Genomic DNA, 27,722 nt, shown 5'->3' on the forward strand with positions numbered 1-27,722 from the left:
CTGTGGAGGGACACCAGAGAGCCGCCTGTTTTGCCTGCCAAAGATGTGGGAGGGTGCAGGTGCTGCCAGCAGGATCCCTACACACTCCAGTGTCAACCAAGGCCCCCAAAGGGGGCATTCCAGAACAGGGAGGTGCTGAGCCAGAGCCAGCTGCAATCACCTAGGAATGCCAGTCTATCTGGATTAGAAGCAGGCACGGGGAACCTTCACTGGAGGCAATTCAGGCTTTACTGGGGTAATGTGGCACAGTCTCCCACACTCCTTTGTTGCCTCTTATGCTGGTACTGCTTGTTTCCTAACCCCCCCCCCATCTGCATTCTCATGACAGAGTTCTGCATCAGGCATTTGCATGAACATTTGAATTGGCTCTCGGACACAAAGAGATGTGCCTAACTTTGAAGAAACGAAGAATCCCCACTGACTGTGAGTATGTGCTTATTTGGATTTGACTACAGCCACCATTAACCCCAAATATTCATGTCAGCACTACGAGAAACTATGGCGGAAACAGCAGCACTCAGAAGGAAGGGCAGCAAAGGGGGCTGTGTTCTCCTGACAAATTTATTTTCCTTCCAGCATTGGTGAGATACTTCTGCAGGCAGGAGGACATCAGCAGGGTACGTTTCATCAGGCTCTGCTCATTCCTAAAAGACCTGCCTTTTACTTTTCAGCTCTGTTTATCTTTTCCTCAGGAAGTTCAGTGGAAAATATGTATCCCGCAATGACGGCCTGTCAGTCACTCTCGACCTTTTGCAAGAACAGTGTAAAGCTGGCATGTGAAGGTGTCACTGTGGGGAAGGAATTCTTTAAAAGTTCATCATGAGTGGATAATTCCACTACAAAATGCGAACTGGCAGGCAGTTGTAATCTGGAATCCAAAATCAACCTTATGCTAAAGACAAAAGGAAAAGAAAAGAAAAAAGAAAGAACACCTTCTCTTCATATACAGCAAACAATCTGTTCCCCCTGAAGCAGCAGGTATTTAATGGAGGAGAGGCAAGAGGAGAATGGTTTTTTCCTGCCAAATTCCTGATACTACATCAGGCCAGGTATAAACTCATACCCCACACTGTTCTCTCCCCACTCCTCCTGCCTCCTTGATTTCCTTTCTCAATTACTCTGGCGAGGCACTTCAAAGAACCTCTTCAGACATCCTCCACCCCGGCCAAAGATCATCACGGGAATCGAGTGTATAAAATGATGAACTATTCTTTTATTACAGGAACTAAACGGCAATAATATTAGGTTTTTGCATAATGTGCAGGACTCTCCCAACATCCTGGTTCCTGCTGAGTCAGTCAGTGGGGATGGTGCGGGACCAGCCGACAGAGCCTGCAGCAGCCAGACCAGTCTGCATGGCAGGATGCAGAAAGGGAGCCAAGCTCCTTTGTTGCTCAGCCTTCAGAGGAAGCAAAGGTTACCTGGAAGGCTATGATGGGGTTAAGAAGGGAGCAGGGGTGGCGGGTGAGGCACCATCATATGAACTAGCTCTAGACTCTTGGAAATGCTACTGGCATTCGACATAAAAGGCAAGAGCAGGCATATCGTGTGCATGTGAACACAATGGGAAGGGCTCTAGCTCAGTGGTGGAGCATCTGTCTTGTAAGCAGAAAGTTGCAACTTCAATCCCTGACATCTCCAGGTAAGGCTGGGAAAGACTCCCTGTCCGAAATGTTGAAGGGGTGCTACCTACCGGTCAGTGTAGGCAATACTGAACTAGGTAGGGCAATGGTCTGATCTGCCACAAGGCAGCTTCCTGTCTTCTTAAATTAACAGGGGGAGAACTGAAGCCAAGAACTGTTCACAACATATCCTGATCATGGAAACACCACCATGAATACCTTGTGCCCTGTTGGGAGATGGTGTGTATTTTGTGGAAAGCCAAGAGCAAGGAGGGGGAGGCGGCGTGGGGTGCGCCAAGGGAGCTGTGTCACCCGCAGGTAATCTGTGCGCCTTTAATCTTCCTCGCGGGCTCACGGCTCCATCCACCTGCACCGCGTCTCAGCTCGCCGATTGGTATAATGGGACCACATATATTTAGAGAGCACGAGCAGCACACTGAGAGGGAGCCTCAGCTAAAAATATCCATGTGCACAGAGAGATGCAAAGGTGACGCCGAAGCTGGAGAGTCAGATAAAAGGGAAGCTTTCTGTGCGCTGGAAAATTAACATTCCAGGGCCACGTCACTTTGTGTGCGGCTTCCTATGAGCTTTCCCCTCCCATCGCCACCCCCCCCTCCCTGGCTTGCTGCCTCCCTCCCACCCACTGCTGAACAATCCGTCAGGTTTGGAAATCAGGCTGGATGGCACAAGGCACCATCCTGTAATTTCCTTTTAATAATAGATCACAGGAGGATGGGCTCAGCAGCCTTCGCCTGCTCTTCTGCCTCCTCATTAGCTTTACTACACTTGCTCCATTTAGAAACCAAGCGCAGATTAATGGAGCACTAATCATCTGCAGAAGAGATATTAATAGTGTGGACCCCCCTCCTCACCCACAGACACCTTTCCTCAGCTTTCATCAGGCTGTTCCAGAAAAGGGGGGAAACGAGCCTCCTCTGTGTGGAGGAATTAACAGGTGAGTGCTGGCAGGATATGGAACATCCTGGGCCTGTTTTGCATCTGCCGTAAGGGGCAAAGCACCAGGTAGGCAGGGGCAGGCAAAGGAGATTATTGGTGTGCGTGTGATTGTCTGCAAGAATTATTGATGTACTGTAGCTTCTTCACTTTGAGATAGTTGCTAGATTAGTTTTGTACTTTCTGTGGCAGACCACGTGTTTCCTGTGCAGAAGAACACGGTCCCACGTTCAATTTTCAGTATCTCTAGTTAGAGACTCTAAGCGCTGAGGCTGAAAAAGAGCATCAGCTGAAACTCTGGAGAGTGGCTGTTAGTCAGGGGAGATACTATTCAGCCACTGATAGGATGGAGGGCCAAACGTGAACCCTTCAGTGTGTGGTTGCCATTTACATATCTTTCATTTTAAGAAGAAAAATGTGAAAAAGAAAGAAATAGCTACAGGAGCCCCCAATCCCAGTTAGAACTGAAAGGCATGAGGGTGTTAACTCTTGCAATTTTTCTCCATCCCCCCCTCACTATTATCAGCGCTGGATTTAGGGTGGTTCCCCCACACAGGGCGCTGTGCGAAGGGGGTGCAAAATAACAAATAACAACAACAAAAAACCTATTTATTATATAGGGAGTGGCCCCCAAAACACTTCTAGGGGCAAATCACAGTTTGGGATGAATTATTTTATCAGCAAAACTGTGCTGGGGTGGGAGAAGGATTAGTTCCCCTCCACTGTAACAGAGTCCTGATCTAGGCTAAGGCTCCCACAGGTGCTATTTTTCTATTTTAAAAAAGTTGAAAGATGTGCAATTGTGACCACACATTTACTTTGTGGTCCTACACATTTCTACTCTGCCTGAATTAAATTCTGTGTAATTCAATGGAGCTTACTCTCAGGTAAGTGGATATAAGAGTGCAGCCCTAACGTATTATCTAATTTGGCCTTCAGCATAAGGTGGCTTCATATGTTTCTGGCTGCACTTTGCACAGGAAGCCAAAGGAAGAAGCCGCAAATCCCAACTGTAGCCCAAAACAACTGCTCTTGCAGGTAGCAGGCCATATATTAGTACTTTAGATCTGAACTGTTCTGACATGCATCCCTAGATGTTGCTGGGCTACAAATCCCATTATCCCCAGCCAGTTTATCCAATGGTCACAAATGATGGGAGATGTGGTCCAACAATATTTGGGGACCCAAGGATGAAGAAGGCCACCTTAGAATAACAAGAGATCACCCTTCACCTTTCCTTGGACAAATGAAGGCCAGATTTATATGTGTTCTTCCTTCACAGAATCACGAAGGAAACAAACTGATGTTGTGGTGGGGCTTGGCTAGTGAGTCACTGCTACTTATTGGGAGGGGCACAGTGGTGGTGAGCTGCAAAAACACCAGTGGAGTTCAGTTTGGAACTCCTCCCAGTGCATTTGCATGGTATTGCCCTTCCTTGTCCCTCCCTCTCCAAGTAAGCAGCAGCAACTCACCTGCCAAGAGGTCAGGTAAGGGCCTCCATCCCACCACACTGTCTGCTGCTGACTAGAAATGTTTTGTCAGAAGACCTGTAAACAGAAAACTACATTCTTCCCTCCTACCTAGGGATCATTCCAGCACAATCCACATGTGCTACATGGATTCCTTCACTGTTCTCCTTCTCATGAAGAATAATGGCCATAGAATACACTTATTTCCTCTAGAAATGTGTTTCCTCTCTGCAGTGGGCTCCCAGAACCAACATATTGCCAATGACAGTATTATAGTTGGAGAAAGATACACGCACAATTTGGAAGTTGTGACCCAGAGTAAATTTCCCACAGCGACACAGAGAATCCCACGGCGAAGTGTACCTGAAAAAGCTCGGAGTCATCTGTACTGTACTGGCTGGACTCTGTTTCAGAGTGCTCGCAACACCACTGCAGCTCATTGAAGCAACTGGCTGAGTCAAAGTCACCGGCATCCAACTGGGACAAATCTATCTCTGGGAAATCAGAGTAGAGGTGTTCCTCACCAGACACTTCATACTGTGGATGTAAAAGAGAAAAGGATGGTGAGCTTGGCTGGCTTGCCAATCCTTGGGAAAACCAAATGAGGTCAAATATAATCACACATGCCTTCACAAGGTGTAGATCAGATCACTGGTGTCTTTAAGGGGTGTCCAAATGTTACACAATAAAAAGCCACACTAACGTGGAGCTAAGAAACCAAAGTCCAAACCTTCCTAAAACAAAGAGGATTTAAAACCACTTGAAGGCAGGCTGCCACCTGTAGAAAGCCTTCAAGCTCCAAAAAGGCAACAGTTCCACATTTGTTTATTTACCGAGGTATTTTTAGCCTGTTCTTCAAAAGAATTCCTTTTACAACAAAACAAAATTTTATAAAATAACCACATTGAAACTAAAAAAAGCAAATTAAAGATGGCAGATATAGTTCTAAATGACTCCCAGTGGCTCTTATTCTGACCTGACCTGGTATTACTGATGAAAGGGGATACAGAAATGTTTTAAATAAATACATAAAATGACTGGGAAAATACAACAGAGCAGTGTGTAATAAGAGTTGTGCCTCTAAAGTAAGCATGTACTAAAGGACATGAATGCTGTAAAATGAGGCATTTCCTGCCCCTCCTCCAATGTATTAAAACTAAAAATCCCGAGATCATTTTTCTTTTCCGCATTATTACCTGCTGGTGAATTATAATTATGTCTTACTGGCTTGTCTGCAAGATCAGAATTTAGGTCTATTCTTCTCATTCCCCTTCTTAAATTAGAAGTGACAACTTGTACCTGATTGTGATTATTATTATTTTTGCCGACTTTGAATATGTGCATCAATGCCATTCAAAAGAAACTGAAGGATAAAGCAAAACAGAGCACTTTCTCCACGCTCAACATCTAGTATTTCCATTTGGGAATGATGCTGCAACCTTGGCCAGCTTTCGCAAGAAATGCTTGGGTTTTGTATTTCTAGTATCAACATGATAATATCCTATTATGCAGATTCTAAGATTAACATTTCTGTGCTCTTGGAAATATCACTCCCACTACCTTCTAGTGTGCGAGAGGCCAAGCCCCCTGGAGGACAGCCCAGATGCTTTGTTTCCCCATGGCAAAAAAGGAGGAGGAGGTTACTGGTGGGTGACTGACAATATGCATCTTTCAAGTCTGTCTCTGTTCAAAGGAACAGGAAAACACCCACCCACCTACCAGCAGATCACTCAGATTAAATGGCTGCATTTCGAGGGACAATCTTTCAAAATGAATAATGCCCGTTTCCTGTATAATTACAAAGATGTGCTTGTGGTGCTTTTTTTTTTTTGGTTTGGTTTTTCAAGTTCAGAGGAAACAGACGTTTTCAACTTTTCTTGGGGCAGTTCCCTTGCTCATGGATCATCACCATGATCCATTGCTAGCCTTCCATGTCCATCTCAAGGTGGTGTACAAATTATAATAAAAACAGCTAAGCAGAGTTATAAAAATAGCAGAAGACCAGTTCAACCCCTGGTGATCTCCTCAGGCAAGACAGACAGTCAGACAGATACACAGACGCCCCCGTACACCACCAGAGCAGCTGCATGGCTTCTTAAGGGACACTTAAGCTACTCCAGCCTTTAGTGACGTAATGCGGACATCCAGGGCTTATACTAGTGCCCTGATAGCCAGCAATTAGGAAGGAAAGGAAGAGGCTTATAGGGTACACCAGACAGTCACGAATCAGGTAAGGCTCTGCAACAGAGGCCTGTGTGCATCTGAAGGTGGCACTTTTGGCCTGCTGGGCATTCTGGGTCCTGACCACCCCTAACCTCCCCTTTCTTTCTCAGGCCTTCCAGCCCCAGCTCCATTCATCAGCTAAACTTAGCTCCGCCAGGCTCTTGGCAGTGGCAAGCAGGCCTTGGAGCTTCAATATTTCCTCATACCCGTGGCAATCTCTCCTTATAGAAACAAGTTTCTCCAGACACCAATTCAATAACAGCTCTAACAATCCATTGTATTCTTCCCCTGCTCCTCAAGCCCAGCCAAAACGAGAGTATAATAGAGCAGAATCAATGGCTGGCGCATGTAAGGCAATCTAAGCTCTAAGAACTGAGCTAAAAATATCCAGTCAATCACACAGAGCAGCTGAGACCCAGCCCCATTTCCACCACATTCTCAAGGCATACGCAATTGCATTAAACTCCCAACACGGTCGGCGAAAGCGAGTGACCGAGAAGGACACAGTAATGCTGCACTGCACCATTACTGCTAAGCCTACCAAAGGTCACAGATATGCTGGGGGATGCGGCTTTCGAAGGTCCACAATGCACAAAGGCAGAGGAGGGGGAGGACTGTGATACAGAAGACAAGGCCTGCTCAGATTAGGGATGGATGAGGGGAAAGGTAGGCTCTGTCTGGGCTGAAAGGTGAACCTCCCTACTTTGCACTTCCCCAAAGCAGTACACAAGACAGAAGCACAGTTATCCTCGAAAATCTGCACTCTCCGAATTTTCCAGTGCAGTTCTGCAGCCAAGTAACATGTACTTAATATAGACAAAAATGTATATATTAGTAGAACTGACATGGGTGGTGATGGCAGGTGTGTGTGTGTGTGTGGGGGGGAAATCCATTGTATTAGGAAAATTCCTTTGCAAAAAACCTGTCTCTTAGGCAAAACCACTTACAAAAATGTGTCTACTAGTTGAAATTTGCACAGAAATGCTGGTGAATCTTCATGAAACCTTTTTAAAAATCACCATCATCACAAACTGATGTACAAATGTGGGGAACAAAACATAAGATTGGAAAAATGAGAAACCTGAAATTGACATATGGGCCCATCCCTAGCTCAAGCAAAGGTTTCTGCAAAATTGTGCCATTGGGCACTACTGACATCTATACCATGCGCAGTGTAAGGAAGAAACTCTATCTGATGTATAAGAATTTTGCCAATGTTATGACTCCAATTTGTTTCAGTGACATGTGACATGTGATTTTATTGTTCATAATTGAATGCTGCTCTTCCTCCAAGACATTCAGGCCAGCATACATGGCACTATCATCTCTTGCAATCTTCAAGTCAACCTTGTGAGGAATGTTAAAACTGAGTAACACTCTCATGGCTGAGCGGAGATTTGAATCCAGAGTTCCTCAGTTCACCAGCTAGACTCCATTAGCTGAATTGGACAGACTTGAACACCAAGATTTCCTGCTTCTCCACAAATGCTTTTTATCTAGCAAAGTACAGCACCGATTGGGAAATTTTTTATCCCAATTTTGCTGGCATCAGTACGTTTACAGTGTTCACTGAATTCAGCGAGTAGGGTCAGCACTCAGTCCTGCCTTTCTGAGCCAACAAACCCATTCCAGGCAAGCCACCATGGAGCTGGTAGATGATAAAAGCCTTTGTCCTCGTAATGACCAAGACTAGCATTCAAAACAACCACCAGATAAATGAAAATTCATGAAGCCCTTTTATGTGAAGACCTGCTGATCTTTGGGAGCTTCCTAACAATGGGGAGAGCAAATATATTTGTTTTGCATTTAGCTCTCAACTCACAAGATCAACTGAGCATTTGAGAAGCTGTAATGAGAGAATAACATCCAAGGCACTGCTTTGAAGTTTTCCAAATAGTCTCTCTAGGACTTAACAATCAATTTTCACAAGAAGTTACAGAAACGAAAGAGACAGCATCTCCCCCTCTTCACCCCCTTCGTTCTGTCTTTATTAACTGGATAATCTCAGATTATAGGGCTTGTTTCCCGCAGGAATGGGACTTTATGTCTTCTCTGTGTTTTCCAATTTAATTTAGGACACAGTCTCCACTAACAGTAAATGGTGGGTCCTCCCGCACCTTCTGTATGAACACTAGGTGAAAGAAAGGGCAAATGGACTTCAGGTTACGAAGCAAAGGCTGTAGGGAAGGGTCAGTCTTGGGGCAAGGAAGAGGCCTGGAGACTGGCAGAAAGAGAAAATCGCAATGGAAGAAGGTTGCAAGCTGACCTCCGCCCAACCTGTCCAGGGCAGGGCAAGCTTCTACCAAGCCACATGGAAAAATGAGCAGATAGGGACTTTTCACGTTATGGAGACACACATTATTGCCAACTAACATCTGCATAAAAAGCTGCTGCTAAAAGCACTTCAGTGACCATTTGAAAAGGTGGCTACTGGAGGGGTGTGTGGGGAAGCTGGTGGATCCGGAGACTTTTTCTAATCTGCTACCTTTTCACACACTTCCTTTACTGCATTGTGCATGCAACACACATTTTAGCACTGTTATTTTCTGAAGGAAGTGCGGTTTAGAATCTGCGCAGCCCTTAAAAATTATTGCCTTTAACCCATCTTGGATTGAGATGGAATTGTTATCATATTGTTTCAATTTACAGTCTAACACAATGTGCTCATGATGAAACTCTCATATAAACCCCAAGGGATTTGCAGGAGATGCATGCTGATAGATCTGTATCTTGTAGCTTTGTTCCAAACCCTTATGTTGCTCTCCCTTGCTCCATTTGTCCACAATCCCCTAGTACAAATTGGGTTACCCACCTATTTCCTATTAGGGACCTCTCACCCAGGAACAATACCACCTTGGCCCATTTTGGCTATGAGAAACTGTTCAGTAATTTGCCTGGTTTAATGGTTAATCCAGCCCCCAGTTAGATTCCGATTTCCATCAATATGTCTGATTGTCCAGGCCCCCAGCAAATGTATGTTTTCATCAAATGCTGTGGTTTTTCTTCAAATCTTTCTCAGGGAGTAGAGGTAGACATATTTATTTTTAGAAAAACTTTGAATATGCATTTGCAATTCATACACGAACTTCTGCAAAACACTCAGATTCCTCAGTTGTCTTTGATATGTCACTGGGGAAGAGATCCCAGCTCTGCAATCACAAGGTGCAGCTGACGCTAGCACTTGGGATGTCTTTTGATAATCTCTACAGACGTGACACCTCCCCACTGCCAACAGAATTGGGTATAAATAAACTCCTGCAATCCAATGCCTCTTTGGGCTGCCTACATGGCATGCTGAGTTCAGCAGCAAGATTCAGATGGTGCCCTGGCAATGCCATGTTGTTCAAGTCCAGCTCAAGGGTCACCTGGGAGACAAGCAATAGGGCAGTATACTCCTCAGTGCATGTATGAATCCATCCCAAATCTTCCAAACAACTGTCTGACTGATTGACTCTGGAGGAAAGATTAATGTTTCGGTTATGAGTGGATAAGTGACATAAATCATCACAGGAAACAGCCACCTAAATCTGTTGATATCACAATAGCTCTTTTGAGAACCAGAACCCAATTTAACCATGTCCTGTGATACACAACCCACTTTTCTATATTGTTGTTGTTCCTACTGCTACTACTGTATACATCTGTTCACCTCCTTGTTTTTCTCTTCTATTTGCCATTTTCTCTCAACTTCTCTGTCCTTCCCTCTTAATATAATTTGAACATCCGGGGGGGGGATAAAATTAAATGGTGTTGGCACCACTGATGGGACCACTTGAGGTAAAGGCAAGGCCTACTTGAGAGTCCTCTTCCCCAGTGGGCTGAACTACATGCTAGTTGGGGATGATAAGAGCAGAATGCTAGCAATGCCTTGAGGTCCTCAGTTTCTGCATCCCTAGCCTAGACCTTCAGAGTTAAATAAAGGGATTCTCTCCAAGCTAATAGTGAGTGCCATTCAGCTGGGGCAGCATAGCCAAGAACTGGACTGGTTAGTTCTGTCAATGAGGTATGTTTCAGTTGCTGGAAGGATATCTAAATACCAGTTTCCTTCCTCCATTGCTTTGGAAACAAGAAGAAATACACATCTTTGGCTGCATGCCTTGGAAGAAGAAGAACTGAAGCACTTAACAGAAGGCAGAACATCTGATGATATTTCCGAGTCTTCTTTCCACCCACAGTGGTGGGCAGGTGGATGGTACAGGGCTCTTCTTTGATAGGCCCAGCACTTACGAGTGGGTAATGGATCTTGGCTGTTGCAGTGTTCTCCTTTTCTGCATTTCCTTTTTGTGCTTGTGAAAGAAGTGAACTTTGTTCTAATTTTACCCAGGAGATTGTAAGGGAAGCAGCCATTGGACCTTGGAAGGCAGCCAGCAAAATGGCTGGGAATTCTGAACCATCTTTCATTCCAGACACCTCATTCAAGTGCGGTGGAGCAGAGCAAAACATAAAAACTAGCCCAGGAGCTCTGTGGAATAAGCCCATTCCCTGCCCGCTTTTAATCTACCAGGGGAGCCTAACTGGTCCAACAGTGAGCCCTCACGTTACTTTGATTTAGAAACAGGATTAATATTATTAATTGCTCACCCTTTACTCTAATGTCCCAATTAAAACACAATGTTTAAAAACAATTCAAAACAACTTAGAATCACAAAAATAAGGTAGGCCCTAAGAATATACATTTCAGGAAACCCAGAAAATGGGGAAGCGCCATGGGTAAGTAGCAGAGTCATCGCTTTCCCTGTTTGAGTCCCCTTATCTCCATTTAAAAGAATCTCAAGTAGATGTGCTAGAAAAACCTCTGAATCTTTGGAGAGTTCCTGCCAGTAACAGTAAACAATCCTGGTCTAGATGGACCAATGATCTAACTTGTCGGGAGCTTCATGTTTTCATCCTTACAGGGACAGCAAATGGAAAAGTGTGCCCCGGCAGGCTGCCCTGGAGCTCTGCCAAGAAGATAGGCTCTGAGCTTCTAAGAGAGGAGTGGGATTTCACATACTATTATGGGGATACATGGTGCTTCTGAAAGATGTTGTTTTGAAAGCAGAAAGGTTGGATTTGCCCTTGTCAGATGCATGATGGAAGCATTTTGGGTCTCAAACTGTGATTTGTTAATTAGGTCACACAGACACCTAGATTTGCAGAACAGTCAGGCAATCCATCTTGGAGGCGCCTATTTCCACATCGCCCCCGAGTCTTCTTTTAAAAATGTGAATTTCCTGTAAATGTACAAACCGGCAAAGAGACATTGCAATCCTTGATGAAAACAAAACCAAAAGAGAGCAGCCAACAGATAGATTTTTGTGTGGTACAAATCCACAGTCGACAGACAGACAATGACTGGCTGGATGCAGCACTGAAACCACTATTTTATTCTATTATTATTTTTAAAGTATTGACACAAGTCCCCTGTCATGGGAAATCCGTAAACTAAACATAAAGTGCAGAATGAACCGTCAGGCTGTCGGGAAGGCCTCCTTCTTGGGAGCTTTTTCTTTTTTGATGTCTTCATTACAAACCGATGGGTGACACCTTATTAACAGATGTAGGATGGCAATTAGGAGCCCTGGGATAAGATCTGAAAAACAGGAGCTTGCTCAACACGACAAGTCTTGCATGTGCGACATAAAGAGCTGTGATGATACTTGCTCTAAATTGGTCACTCACAACTCGCGCAGAGTTACCTTCAAAGGATAACTAACACAGTGTGCTAAGGCACTGGCATCCAGGCCTCCACAATGATAGACGGACAGCTAGATAATTGCAGAAGCGGAATTTTAGCCTGTCCTTCTCTCTCATCAGCTTGGGAGAGAAGACCAAATTCTGAGCCAGCACACAGCATTCAAGCACATGGGTGAAAGACATACAGTCATCTGGCACCAGCAATAGAACTGTCTCCTTGAACTCTACTCTGGTTTGGTTAAGAGTCTTAAGAACAGTTAGATGATTGCCATACATCCTAGACAACTGGTCTAAGAGACACAAGTCCGGGGGCTCAGATGGTATTGAGTGTCTTGATATTTAGGCAGCTGTTGAAGACTTTTTTTTTAATTTAAGAAGACTTTCCCTGAAGGGTGACCCAGTCATTTTATGGAAGATGAAGCGTACAAATGTGTAAATTGATTGGTTGCTTTTAATTTATCAAATTTATAAACCTTTGTATTTTGTCTTATTTTGTACCCCTTCAGTATCTTTTGGTTGTGAAACAAGTTATACAGCTGCAAATAAAATAAAACCATAATGCATCTGTTGTTGGGCTGTATTGTTGATGGGGTTCAAGTATTCAAATGCTTGCCATATAGATATAGATATAGATATAGATATAGATATAGATATAGATATAGATATAGATATAGATATAGATATATAATATCCCATAGCATACAAAAACAGGATAGGAAGAGTCTATCCTACTTTTTGCTCTGCTCTCTTGCAGGCTTGCTTTGTTTCTGTAGGAAAGCAATGGGTTGCTCCAAGGAGATCATTCCATCTCCAACAGAATTTTTGCTTGCCAGATGGAACAGGTGGGCGGGAAGTACCACAGTGCTAGCGAGACTTTTTGCACTGGCTTCTACGAGCGCAACAACTTTGTTGAATCCACTCTATTATCCTCTGGCACTTTCAGAACATACATCTCAGGAACACATGCACTGGGTAAATGGAAATGAGAAACTGAGAAGTTTTATTATCATTATTTATTTAATTTGATGTGCCACACGGAGAGCATCTCTAGGTGGCCTACAGTAAAGTTTTAAAACATACAGAATGGTTAAAAGCAGTCATCAACATGGAATGAATCAATACACAAAACATAAAACAAACTCACTAAAAACTTATCAGCATTTGCTTTCTTTTCTGAATTAAGTTTGTGCTGGCGGATTTGTCTGTATGACCATTCCAGACCTTTTTCTCAAGATCCAGCTCTACTACTCAAGATCCTGGGACAATCTACGTCCTTCCCTCCTTCTTTAAAGCAGACCTTATTCAGCCAGACGGCTGGTGCTGCCAAGAGGTCCAGAGGCTGAATGGAGTCAGACTGAAGAAGCCTTCTCTGAACAACACCCCTGAGCCACGTGCTGAGATGACAGACCCCAAGTGGGATGTTTGCAGTTTCCTTCTCCATAAACTTCAACGTGAGGCACAGCCTGAGCTGGCAAGTCTGCTGAGGGGGGAAACAGAAGGTTCTGCCAACTGGTGGCAAAAGTGCCATTTCAGAAAACCTGCAAGCAGTGCCTGTCGAAATCTAAAGGAGCCAGAGGAGTAGTGCTTGCTGAATGGGTTTGTTTTTCTACTGTAGTAGTAACTAGTTTTCTCTTTTGATGGGCTTCTATAATGTGTTTTCCCTTCCTGGCTTGCATTGGATGGGGCCGGAAGACTAAAGTGACATAAGCCCCACATCTCATTTCTCACAGATCTACTAGGGTAAAGTGTATCAGTAAAATGGTCCTGGTGAATATCCAAGGAGAAACCCAGGCACGCTTCTATGAACGCCAATGAACTGACATCTATGGTTAAAAGAAAGCTGAAACAGCAGGCTTTGGGAAATAACCCTGAAGGAGAAAGCATTGCTAGACAGTGTTGACAGGACTAGACTGGATGGGCCACTGGCCTGACTCCATATGCTGTGGTTTCTTATAGGAACTTCTTTCTCACTCTCACAATGCTGTGTTGGAGATGGAGGAGAGAATTTTTATCAGGATTGCAGCTGGGATGTGCAGCTGGGGTTAAATGTCCCCACGAGTGCAGCCCAGTACATGGGATCTGCCCTGAATGCAGAAGGCCCAGGTCCAACCTCTGGTGTCTTCAGGGGCAGGTGGTAAAAACTGCCTGACCCCCTGGAGAGCCACTCCAGTCAGGACAGACACGGCTGGACAAGATGAGCCAATAGTCGGACTCAGCATAAGGCAGTTTTCTATGTTCCTACCTGTGTGATAGGATCCCAATGAAAACCTGCACCCCCTCATCTGTGCCCAAACACAACCATGGCCATAGTGGTTCAGTCGGTGGAGCATGAGACTCTTAATCTCAGGGTCGTGGGTTCAAGCCCCACGTTTGGCATTGCCTTGTGGTCCCTTCCAGTTCTACAAGTCTGTGATTCTGTTATTCTAACTATGCTATTAAAGGAACATTCCTTTTGGTCCTGAGAAGCCAATGGGCTAGGAGCTCTATTGGCTGAGGATGAAGCTTCACTGCCCTTTTTCAACATTGCCACAATTGATGACAAGCAAAACTTCGGTGGGGAGAGGAGCAAATTGTCCAGAAAAGTTACAATTGCAGATTAACTTCGTAAAAATATGAGGCATTATGAAATTATTTTGTTTGCACAATGTATCCAAGTCAGATAGTTTTTCTTGATGCAGTATGAACACGGAACTGGGTTGCTGTTGTTTCTAGCACAGAGCTGAATACATTAAAATGGGTACAAATTACACTTGCAAAAAAATCTTATTTTTCATATAAACACACACACTTACGTATGAAGGATGATTCCCATTGGTATAAAAGGGTTTGCTTTTCAAACATTGCAGGCAAACCACACTAAATGGTACTGAATGCATACCTGATGGTCCTTATCACAGGATAGGTGGATCACCAGAAACACAAAGTGCAAGCAAGTGACCTGTGTGGATCTGAAAAAGAAGACTGTGCTGATGGGGGTGGGGGGAGGAGTAAGCTCAGTTTGCAGTTGTGCAAAAAATGGCCCTTAGTTATTAAAGCATCTTAAAAGGATGACTAACTTCTCCCCCTTCCCCCTCCCCCTTTTTTTAGCAGTGCAGCAGAAAATACAGCATAAGACATCACATGCTGGTTTGCGAAGCGGTAAGCTTCTACCTAACAGCTGCTGCAGCAACAGCTAAAAATGCCGCCGGATGGACAGGCTGCAGCGGCTTCTCAATAACCTAATCCCGTTTTAAGCCTGGAAGGCCAGATTTATGTTGTCATTTGCATAAACGCCGGCGGGACGCTTTGCAAGGGCCTTGTCATTCAAGCGCCTTCTTCCCCTGCTCTCCGTTTGCGAAGGTGGAGTCACGACGGTTCCACTTGGGAGTCTAAGGGGGCAATGGCCCCAGAAGGAGCATCTGCAACAAAACGACCAGCTAGGCTCCTCACAAAAGAAGCTGTGGCTTCTGCCAGTGACTCATTCAGTTTGATTCAGAGCCTCCCACTCATGAGTAAGTCCCTACGCATGGCATTAAGAGATAAATATAACTTCAGCACCAGCATCCAAATTAGCGCGTAGCATTTAGGTAGATGGGTCGCAAAGCAGCACAAGGTGAGATAATTTACAAACAGGCTTCGGCGAGGAAGATAGCAGCGTTTCTAATGCAGGGAAGAACTTCAGACATTGGTGACAGAAGGCAACCGGACAGGCAAACGAAAGTGTCCACAAATCTTTCGAAAGATAGGGGGAAATTGTTTGGTTCCCTGATTCTGCCTCTCCTCCCACCCACCCTTTAAAAATGAAAGAAAATCCTCATGCAAGGAGATTTTGTGAGAGCCGTCTGGACTTATCACGGAAATCCGTAATTACATACTGCAGGCAATGTGGATTATGGACAAGCTGGGAGGAGAGAGAGATTTTTTATTACCATGAACTGTTGACCTCTCAGACGGGACATTCTCTTTGGAGACTGCATCAGCGCAATTAGGGATATTTCAACCACTTGAGGGACACATTATTTACATCCAGTGGAGATAACCAGTGGGATTATAGGGTGCCCAGACGTGTAGCCAAGAGTTCCCTTTTGAACCAGAATGGCTTGTTAGAGCTAACGTTATTACAAAAGACAATACAAAAACTGGAACTCATTTAATGTTATTGCCCAGCTATACAAAAGTGGAAGGAAGCTGGTGGAAAGGAAGTTAAAAAGCAGACTGCACCTGAAATTGTAAATGGACCCTTTTATTGTGTCTGCCATATTCAAAAGAGCACAGTCAATAGATGAAGCATAAGTCAACAATCCAAGTTAATATATTATATAACGTGGCAAAGTGGAGCAGCTCCAACAAGCACTTTATATTCTGTGCCAATGATCAGTCCTCATTGGCTTATTCTTTTCCTACTTCTTGGAACCTTGGGGTTTCCCCTAAGATGCAGATACCTCTCTCAGTGTTCCCCTTTAATTTACAATTTTCTTGGCACTGAACCAGATTATATGCAACTAGACAAGCCCCAAGGAAAGGTAGAAGCAAGAAAGCCCAGGCCAGAGACCACATAACTACCAGCACCTGAAGGGACCTAGCAAGAAGTAGGGGCAGCCCCAGCTTTCCAGGGGCTACTTACTATTTCTTCTTTTTAAAAAACAAAACAAAAACCCACAACAACCCCCACAGGTGTCAGTGAAGTTAACTTTATCAAAAGAAACCAGCAGCTCTTCCTTGTAGGTTTTGCTGCCATGAGGGAGTTATGAGGACTGAAGGTCCCTGCCTTCCCACAAAAGCCTAAGTCCTCTGCTCTCCAGGGTTTTTCCCCAAGCAGAGACTGTGTCTGCTTGCAATAAGTCTCTCCACTTCTCTTTTCATTCCTCTGCATGTTCTGGGAGACAGGGGGGTGGGGGGAGAGAAGACCAGCTTGCAGCAGGAGGGGGAGACTCCCTGGCTTCTTCAGCAGCCTGCCTCGCTGTCTCCTGGACCCCTTCCTCTCCAATCTCTGACTCAGCTCCTCCCAGTCTGCCCCCTAGTCTCCCTCTGATCAACATCCCACCACTGCCAGCAGCTCCTGAAGCCAGCCTAAGAATATTTTGTACCTTTTTGTGTTAATATTGTAAACTGTAAACAACCTTGGGTCCCTTGGCAAAAAGGCAGCATATATAAAAGAAAGAAAGAAAGAAAGAAAGAAAGAAAGAAAGAAAGAAAGAAAGAAAGAAAGAAAGTGTTCTGAGATCCAACTTCCATAACGCAGTAAGAGCTCTGCAGAGGAAGAACATAAAAAGTAGCGGGGTTTTTTTCTGGATTGGAGCAAAGTTCCATCTATTCCTGCATCGTCTTCAACAGTAGCCAACCAAATACCTCTGGAACATCACAAACAGGGTATAATGGTTAGAACCATCCCATTTTGATTGGGTCCAAGTACTGGTACTCAAGTATCCTTCCTTACAACATGGAATTTCCATTTAACCATCAGTACTATGAATTAGCTTTAAATATCCAACCAAATGAGTGGCAACTGCCACATTTTGTAAGTTAATCTACAGAACCATGTCCTTATTTGGGTATTGATCAAGCTAGTAGTGAGTTATTGGCTTGACCCTGATCTGGTACTATGTGAGACAACAAGATTTCCTTCTTCAAATCCTTTCCTCCAAAATTCTTTTAATTTTATATGTGCAGTATGCTGAACTTGTGTGTGTGTGTGTGTTACGTTTTTGTGAGGTACTGAGGTGAGAGATCACCCCACCTGCATTCTGAAGTGGCATGGTCCACGGCAGGCTGTATCACATGCTTTTGGCTGAATAGGTAACATTTGTCGCAGCAGAGTAATTAACATGATCATTCCCAGTCAAACATTAACTCTCACTGCAGCAGAGGACTCAAGAGCCTCTACTTACAACACAGCAAAGGGGACTGAAGGAATCTGGCTTGCTCTGGTTTTGGTGCTTTAAGGCAGTCCAAGCTGAAGAGCTAATAGGCTTTTATATATGTTTGCACCTATGTCCTAAGAGCCTTAACGAGGAAAGGAGCTGGTTGCTGGGAATGCAGCTGCTTGCTGGGAAGTAGCATCACTGTGCTATCTATATAGGCATCGGCCTTCCTCCTTGATAAGCTTTTCCACCTCTGAGAACAAACCTCTTTGCATAAAAGCTACCTGATATCAAGAGAAAGGCCACACTCTTAAGATGCAGTTCAGGGAGATGGGGGTTTGAAGGGAGGGCAAATCCTTCCATTATTTTTTGTTTTGTCTCCTGCATTCTTGGTAGCAGCCCTCCAGGATTGGTAATCTCCTGCATTCCAGGCTATAGCTACTTTTCACTACCTTCAGGCCCAAAATCCAATGGAGTCTGCTGGGGTTCCAGGGAAAGATAGGGACTTCCTGCTTTCTGAGCACTGGCTTTATTTTACTCGGGTCATTTGCACGCACGCACACACACACACACACACACACACACAGAAGGAGCCTCAATGACGCCCCTCTGTAGGCTTCACCTGAGGCAAAAAACCTGGATAGTCCCCCTTGTAGCTACGGCTCTGGTGTATGTTTTGCTTTCTTCTGCAGTTCTTCCCAGGTAACCATCCTTACTTGGCCTAGGTTGATGGAAATCAGAAATCAAAAAGTGGAAGCTTTCCTTTTGCACTGAGGCTGGATCTCACCAGCAAATGGGATGCAAACCCCATGGAGGGATTGTATAAACAAACACAGAGAAAGAAAGAAAGAAAGAAAGAAAGAAAGAAAGAAAGAAAGGCAGGCATCTGGCAGTCAGCATGAAGGCCGGTGCTGCCAGGAGATATGCCAACCCCTGCGATGGCATTTGACAAAATGTCATTTTAAATGGGTAAGTGTAGTGCTGACTCGTGTCTTTTGTCAGGCTGCTCCTCTTGACAGTGTGATATTTATAGCTGAGGCCTCGGAAGAGATGACTGGTACTCCCAGGGAGTTACGAACGGGGAGGCGGACCAGCTTGCACTGGCAAACATAAATATTTGACATGGTGGAAGGAGAGAAGAGGAACGATGTCCCGCTGAGCTAAGGAAAGGCAAGGGTTCTCAGGGTGCCAAGCTGAGCCCCCTGCATGGGACCTCCCCACTGTTTGTTTGTCCTTGCAGAATGCGGACGTTCCACCTAGAGTCTGTGCCAAGAAGCCCTCCATAAAGGGTGGGGGGTAAGGAATTTAAAAAACAGGTAGGTTGTTGCAGTCAGAGCTCTCATTAAGTCCTCCACTGAGCTTAGCTTTTGGCCACAGAAATGATCAATAACGAAGCTGGTACTCAGGAAGTACAGTGGGGGCAAAAGTGATGTGACCTCTCCCCCCACCTTTCTGCAGACAAGGTTTCTGTCTCCTTCCCCATATTGTAACGTATTACTACTGGTAGCAATCTTATACACAGTGCACTTAATTTTCAAATCTTTTATTCACTTGACCTCATAACAATCCTATGCAGTAGATCACGATGTGTCCCATTTCACAGATAGGAAACTGATGCGACAGCTGACCCATGGCCCTGCAGTGGTATAAAACCATGTCCCATCAGTGCAATTGGACTTTCCCGCCTCTCCTCCACTTGCACTCACCATACACCTTCCACAAATCTGATCCGGAACAGATTCAGGAGGTGCATGGAGGGTGGGAGAACGTTCTGTTGCTCAAGCAGATGTTCCTGGGCTTACAGAATGTTCACAGAGTGCTGCGTTGCATGCAACCCTATACCTGCCTATACATCTATCACAAAGCCATTAGAATTGAGAGGCGATTAAGATAATTGCATAACTATTGAGTCACTGCTTATCATGATTCATTCTAGAAGCAGACCATCACTATGTTTGGCCTTTCATAAAATGGAACATAATCATAGTGTTTTGTGCTTTTAAAAATGCCTCTCTCTAAGAAGACCAACCAAGGTAGCCAGCAATTATATCCAGAGTGTGGGAATAAGCCTTGACTTAATGATGGGAAACTTAAACACTGTCTCTCATGGTAGGGCCTTCCTGGGACTACAACGTGCAAGCGGGACTTGTGTGAATGGGAGCCAGACTAGACCACTGGTTCAGCCCTGACAAATGTATGTGGTGCTCTTGAATTCTTCCATGTGAAAATCCTCACTCACCCAAGAAGGTCGCTAGATGACTGGCAGAGGAGGGAAGGAAAGTGCTGTCTTTCTCACAGTGCCTTGTGGCATTTGCATCCTGGGTGCAGAAGATGGGGCTTCCCTTCTCTGGCAGCCCACGGGTTCTTCAACAGGCATAGGGGAAGATCCTGTCAATTGTTGAGCAGCCTGTTCACTTGCCTGTGCACAATTCCTTGACACCTGTGGTTACCAAGTGAGTGCTTAAATGCAAAGATAACTGAAAACTTACACAGGCCAAACCTGAAAAAAGGTTCTGGGGTAGTAGATACAGGGTTTCGAATACCTGTGCTGCTAACTGACCTTCTCCAATTATTTTGTCACCAGTTATTCCCTGCAAACAATCCCGAGTCTTTTATGGAAACAATCCATGGGTAAAAAAGACAATACAGTGGTACCTCAGGTTACAGACACTTCAGGTTACAGACTCCGCTAACCCAGAAATAATACCTCGGGTTAAGAACTTTGCTTCAGGATGAGAACAGAAATCGTGCAGCGGCAGGAAGCCCCATTAGCTAAAGTGGTAACTCAGGTTAAGAACAGTTTCATTTTTTAAAAAAGATATTTATTAAGATTTTCAAAATATTACAAAATGAAAAAAGAAAAAACAAAAATACAAAATAAAAGTAGTTAAAAACAACTCAATCTTTCCGTTACTTATCTTTCATTTGCTTGTTTCCCGGACCTCCTCACGCCTCCCTTTTTTGTATTCCAATTCAGTTTGTTAGTTCAGCAAATCCTTCCCCTCTTTGTTTATCCTAGTCTTTAATCTTAAAATATTGTGACATTAAATTTTTACCTGTTAATAATCCATTTTTCATATTCCCTTATAATATTACAGCTAAAAACCACTTAATTTCTATCCAACATCATTCTAACATTCATTAATTTTGCAATATTTCTGTAAATAGTCTTTAAACTTTTTCCAGTCTTCTTCCACCGACTCTTCTCCCTGATCTCAGATTCTGCCAGTCATTTCCGCCAATTCCATATAGTCCATCACCTTCACCTGCCATTCTTCCAGAGTGGGTAGGTCTTGTGTCTTCCAGTTTCAGGTTAAGAACGGACCTCCGGAACGAATTAAGTTCTTAACCCGAGGTACCACTGTAATGCACATTGCTCTAGTGCAGGGTTTCACAAATTTTGGTCTCTGGCTGCTTTTGGAATATAATTCCCATCATCCCACTGGTCCTGCTAGCTAGGGATGATGGGAGTTGTAGTCCAAAAACAGCAAGAGACCCAAGTTTGGGAAACCCCATAGTAGTGTATGCACAGTACATTATTTTTTTAATAAACATTTTACAGGGGGGGGGGTATAATTTTGATTGCAGCATTTGTGCTTTATTGGTGCAAAATTTGGAGTTCAATGACACAGAAGCTGGATTGTGCTCCTGGCTTAAATGCAGTCATGTTTCTGGCCATAAGAGTCATCCATCCAACAACATGGACAAGTGCAGCATCTAAGAAGATGCTACAAGCATTATAGTCAATGAAGTTTCACAATGTTGAGTTCGGTCCAAATCAGGGGTGGAGAACCAGGCACTGTTGAACTAGGACTCCCAGCATCCCTGACCACTGGCTATGCTGGCTAGGGCTGGTGGGAGTTGGAGCCCAACAACACCTGGAGGTTCACAGACTCCCCACACTCATCTCAGTCAAGCAATCCTTTTCATGTGTTCCACACACAGGAACTGACAAAATATGCTTGCCACACAACTCCACTAGTAGAACACATGAGCAAGCACACATACACTGAAATGTATCGAGCCGCTTTTCAGGCATGGTGCTACCATAGCGAGGATGAGATCCTTTCCCACACAAATGCGTGGAATATTAGTGTGATGGCATGTTGTTATGCAATTTTGAACTACCCATATGACCTGCAGCTGGGCTTGTGCTCCTGCAGAAGGCAGCAACTAACAGCAAGCTCCATATCCTACCATTGCAGCTTTATTGTGCAGAGAGTCTATGGAGGGAAAACAAGCAAGTGAATGCAAAGGAAGAGGATGGTTTAAGATCACACAGCTGAGATCCCAGAGGCGCCTCTAAGCCCTAGCAATATTTTCTAATAAACTTGGTGTTATCTCCTGCCACACAGGAACAAAGACTAGGATAAATGAATAGCAATAAGACGAAGTATGTGTTGGGCATGGCACAAAAATGTGAGCGGGAAATAGGATCCAGGTGTAACGAACTCTCCCAGGCTGCCCCTCTTTGGAAATAGCAGCTGTGTGGGCAGACAGGGAAATCACTGGGTAATATCTAAGGCAGATTAAAAATAATAACGATCCAATTTTTAAAAGTTTCTTGCACTTTATAACTTGCCCTTCCCCAAATGAACCCTCTATGAAACACAATCTGAGTTCGCTACACAGAATGCAGAGGCTAACTAAAAGTAACAATGGTTTATTAAAACAATTAGAAAAAAATAAACATAACTAACCCATGGGTCTCTAGAAAACATAGTAAGATAAAGGCCACGCTTCCACATCCATAAATAACCAAAGAGGAAATTGCTAGATTTTAGTCCTGTGCCAACACCACTAGCACATTGTGACATACCAAGAAGTGATCAGCCTAAAGATAAGCACACCTGTCACCTGAGAGGCGAAACCTACTGACATGTCAGTGTACTGGTCACCCACAGAAGAACAAAAGTCATGGGGAGAAAACGGGTGTCTGAAAATGGCTTAGCTGCTCTAAGGCACAGAGAAGGCAGCTCTCACATTTCACAAGGACATTTCTCCTCTGGTTTCCCAGCCCCTCCCTCCTCTCCCCTCTTTCCCTCCCTCTTTTCCTTGCACCTGCATGAATGATGGATGGCTCTGTCCCCATTTGCAGGTCTAGCCAACACGCTGGGGAAGCTGCAGGGAGGGCTCCAACTGGAGCACTTGCAGCAGACTAGAAAGAAATAAAAGCAAGGAAGCTTGCGGAGAGATTTTAGATTAAGCAGGTGATGAATCAAATAAGCAAAATAACTAAGAAACCTACGCCTGCTCTCCACGCCCCCCTCTCCACAACCACAACTCCCAAGCTGTGAGAAAGGAAGTGGCTCTCAGAAGCTGAGAATATGGGTGGGGAGGGATGGAGCAAAGATGCTTCCTCAATTGTCAGGATGACTCCTAGCTCATTTGTTGGTCACAAAACTCCTTGGGCTGGCAAATCTGCCGTGTCAAATGGAACAAGCGTTTGGGCAAATATTTGTTAAAAATGTCATTCCACTGATTGTTCTAGGGGTGCACAGCAAAACAACAGATCTGAGCTTTCAGAGATACTATAAGGGATGCTTCAAGGGTATAGCTAACCTGCAGAGGAAGGTAACCTCTTTGCTTTTTTTGCCCACACTCCTCGTTGCATTACTTTCTTGGGGAAACACTTTTCCCTGTGCCATGACCTGGGGTGGCTTCTGGTCTTTCCTCTCTTCAGATCTAGGCGTCTTTTAAAAAGATAGGACACACTTCTGTTTTTCAGAAGCTTGTTGAGAGAATGCACACTTCCCTGCAAAACTGGAATGCCTGCTATTCTTACCCTGAACTGCATGCAAGCGTCTGTGTAATTTGTATGGCTGTGATTTGTTTTTCTTATGAAATAAATTAATAGTTTTAAAAAATTACATGCAACTTGAGAAATGGCAGGAGCATTCATCAGAAAGCCAGTAAGGAAATGCACTAAAACAAAAAAGCATAGTTAGCACCGGAAAAAAACACCAGAAGTCCGGTTCTGCTGATTTCATGCTATCTCTAACACCACCTATTATATGGTACATCTGCCCATAGCATAGGTTTCCCCAGCCTGGTGTTTTAGACACCAACTCCCATCAGGTAGGATGGCCAAGACAAGGATGATGGGAGTCCAAAACATCTGGAGTCCCCTGGGAATACAATTAACCCCTTCTGGAAACTGTAGCTTTGTGAGGAAAATAGGGGACTCCTAACAACCCTAAGAACCCTTAACAAATGACAGTTCCCAGGATTCTTTCGGGAAAGCTATGACTCTTAAAGTGGTATTCCAGTGTGGGTGCAGTCAGGACAAGAATCTGTGGGAATGTTGCTATGGATCTAGCCAGCTATCTTCAACTTTTCAATACCTGTAAGCAGACTCACCTTTAGTCCAAACATGTGCTGGGGGACCCACTTCTGCTTTTTATTTTTTTACCATACGCTTGTCTGGTGGTAATGCTGTTGCTGAAACCCATTTTAGGTCAGGCTACAGGTACCTGGTAGTGAGTCCCAATCCAGTAGCTGAAATCCAGTGATCATTCTAGGCCTTCTCAGGTGTATTTGCTTTTCAGATCTCAGCAAAACCATGTGAAATGTCTGTGATTTGAAGGAACATCTTGAACATATAGGGTGAAAAGTCAGGAAGTAAAGCTAGCAGCAAGGTCAGGCTCCCAAGCATGTACTGAGCTCAAGGGCCTTTGCTCAACGTCCAGATTATTTTTATCCTGCCGTGTGATCTCTTCCCAGTCCCCTGAAATCCCATTCCAAAGAAAGGCTGGGAAAACTGTGTCTGAAAGCCCAACAATTTCATATCCTGTCTAGTTTTCTCACTCCAAGGAGGGGAAACAAATTCTAAAAACAGCATGTATGATACTTGGGCTTTCCATCTTTAGACTAGAGAGTTGGGAGACAGAATTGTATGTGGCTGTGATTTCACATGGAGCGTCTACATAGGCTTGGGAAATATGTGCTCAGGTATCATGGTGCATGTCTATTATAGCTTATTCCCGAATTCAAAGAAGATTGCCAATGCTTACAACTCCTCCACCACTCTCTCTCTCTCTCTAAATATATATGGGTTGGATTTAGAGGTGGGGGATTTATTCACAAAGATCTTTCCATTGCTTTCAAATAAGGAGCGGAACTGTCTTCTGTGCCCTCCAAATCAAATGAAATCTAGCCTACTCACATTTACAAAGGTTGCCAACCACTGGCTAATGCAAAATTTCACTATCCGTAATACTAAAAAACGAATCAGAAATAAAGGACGTAACAGGAGTCAGAATTGGTGAACACGGCAGGAGAACCAAAAGATACAGAGGCCCAGAAGATCTCAAGAGGACCTTGCTGTTTGAGCAAAGCTTAGCTGCAGGAGGAAGCCCTCTTATAGTCCTTCCTACCCAAGGGGATTTCACAGCTTGTCTGTGTGGGCAGGGTCAGTTCAGAGCCAGAAGGTAGTAAACTGCTTATGCAGAGACTGCAACTTGCAATTCAGCAGCTCACTCTATGGACACCTGCAAACAAACCCAAAGGCTCCCATTTGGGGAGACAGATGCAATTATAGAATCAAACTTTGCACTGTAGTTCAGTTATTTGCCCAGCATTTGATGAGGAAAACATGTAAAGCAAGAAACATGTCTCCTGTAGATGCATGGCAGGGAGTCGCAGAAAACGTTAAGTATTGGGTGAGTGTGAATGCAATGCAAGCTCCCAAGTACTTAAGTGTGCAGATATTCACTTAACAAACAGCAAGCATGGTTCAAACCATGGCACCATGGAAGTGTGAAGAACCTCAGTACTAACTCAAAGACTAGCAAGGTGACAGAAAAGTTCAAGCTCAGGTTAAGAAGGCACAAGAAAGCTATTAGTATCCTGTGTCCTCCTTGAGCATTAAGCATGACCTTGGTAAGGAATCAAAGCCCTGTTGTACCTGGTGCAATAAGTGTATCTGGAGTGCCAGATGATCTTTGCAGTCAAGAGAAAAGCTACAACTGAGACCAAGCCCCAGTGAATGGAGACAAAGGTCTTGACATATTTACAGAAGATCACAATCCTCTTGAAGGCCCCGAGATCAGGCCAGCAAGCTCCACAGCCTATCACACCAGGCCCTGAGAGCACTTACAGCAGGTGTGGGGAACACCTTTGGCCCTCCAGATGTCACTGTGCTACGACTCCCATCAGACCCAGCAAGCATGGGCCTCAGATGATGGGAACTGCAGTTCAGCAACATCTGAAGGGCCAAAGGTGTACCACACCTGACTTAAAGGCAGCTCACAAATGGCAAGAAATCCAAACAGACTTAAAACCATCCTACCAGCCTGAGAACAAACTTCATCTCTGCTGCTGCAGTTACCTCTCCCTCGACAAAAAAGGGACCTTTTCTATTACATGGATGGAAGGAGGTAGAAAATTAAAGGTGAAGAGGGTAAGAATAGCTGTTTTTTCTATATCAATTCTTCCAATGGGTCAAAAGCTGCTTTTGTATTATAAAAGTGGTCAACACCAGTTTCTTATCAGATCAACAAGCTACAGTTCACTGCTCTGTCGAGCCCAATGCAATCCTTCCACGGAGTCGCTGGTCTGTCCCTAACTTGCTATTAACCAGGATCCCCCAAGGGCCAATTCAAATGTTCAGCTATTAAGGATGTACAGCCCACTCACTTGAATGTACTACCTCAGCTTCTACATGGGGAGTCATAAAAATGACTACCCCGTGTCAAATTGGTCCAGAAGCATCCATTAATGGCAGGCAACTTGGAGACGAGCAGCACAGAAATACTTTAACTAGCAGAAAAGAGTAAACACCAAAATTCCGCAAGTGAAGTGATGAGCAGCATTAAGAATGAAACCAGGTTGTGGCAACTGTCCCACCTTAAGAGACTGTAGGACTTGGCAGGTGCCCTCCTAATGTTCAGACTTCTGCTCTCACTTCTGAACCTGCTCAAGTCTCACAGTGCCTTCTGCAGTTCTGAGAAAAATACCAGGAAAGAAAGAGCTGTCAGTTTCTCAGGACAAATATGTAAGCCTTAAAAAGCAGGTATTGTTTTAAGACAAGCAACAAGACATGGCCAGGTTCCCAACAATAGAACTGCCCCTGTGCTCAAGAATTGGAGGGACCTGAAATTTATAGTTCTGAAATGAAAGTTTGCACTTCAGGAGAAAGCTGTAACTAGATAGCCACAGAATACAGAGTCCTTCCAGATTGGTGGTTTGTTTTTTTCCAGGTGCGTGATGCAACATGTCATTGATGCAACAATAGTGTGTTAGTGTTGGATTTTTACTCGACCTTCCACACATCCTTCACCTTTATTTCTTGTTCTGTGAGGCTTCCCCCATGTTACTGCATTACTGCTGTCTGGGAGGCCCCTCTTGCAACAAAAGGAGGACAAATAAAAAATGCCCCAGAATGTATGTGGTACAAAAAGTTACAGGATTTCTGCAGGAAGTTACAAGACATCCACCAATTGGAAATAAAGCAGGTGCAAAACTTATTGAAAGTTAGATCACATATAACCACCATGATGCCATCTAAGCCACAATAGAAAAGATGTCTGGTGGGGTCCCATGCAGTATATTGTATTATCATGATCTAGGCACTGTGTGAGAGAGGCAAAAGCTCTGAATATATTTTGTTGTCTATTTGGCAACCCTACAGGTTTTTTTCCAGTCTACCCTACTCAATGGGGTACACCTTCCAGCAACTTTATGATGTCTCCCCCCTTCTCCACAGTTCACAGTTGTGTGAGAATCTGGGCCCCCAGTGCTGGAAGCAAACAGTGAGGCCAGATATCACATTCGAACCCCCTGTAGCCTCCTGCTTTTCAGTAGGCATTCTCAGCAACATACACTCAGCTCAGATAATTCATCCAGAATAATTCCCCCCCCCCCCAATGATACGATTATAATCGTTAACAAACCCACCCTTAAATGTTAATATAGTCAGCTATTTTTGTCCACACTGA

At 44.3% G+C, this 27,722-nt stretch overlaps 1 protein-coding gene across 1 annotated transcript in view; it reads right to left on the reverse strand.

The window, feature by feature from the left end:
- PPARGC1B (PPARG coactivator 1 beta) overlaps window positions 1-27,722 on the reverse strand; it is a 103,987-nt gene that overhangs the window by 26,974 nt on the left and 49,291 nt on the right. The window contains exon 2 of the mRNA XM_083481884.1: window positions 4,409-4,582. Within this exon, the coding sequence (XP_083338010.1) occupies window positions 4,409-4,582 (174 nt within the window). The remainder of the gene's footprint in view (window positions 1-4,408; window positions 4,583-27,722) is intronic.

Source organism: Podarcis liolepis (genome assembly GCF_965112155.1).
Source record: "Podarcis liolepis genome assembly, chromosome: 2".
Taxonomy (NCBI): Eukaryota; Metazoa; Chordata; class Lepidosauria; order Squamata; family Lacertidae; genus Podarcis; species Podarcis liolepis.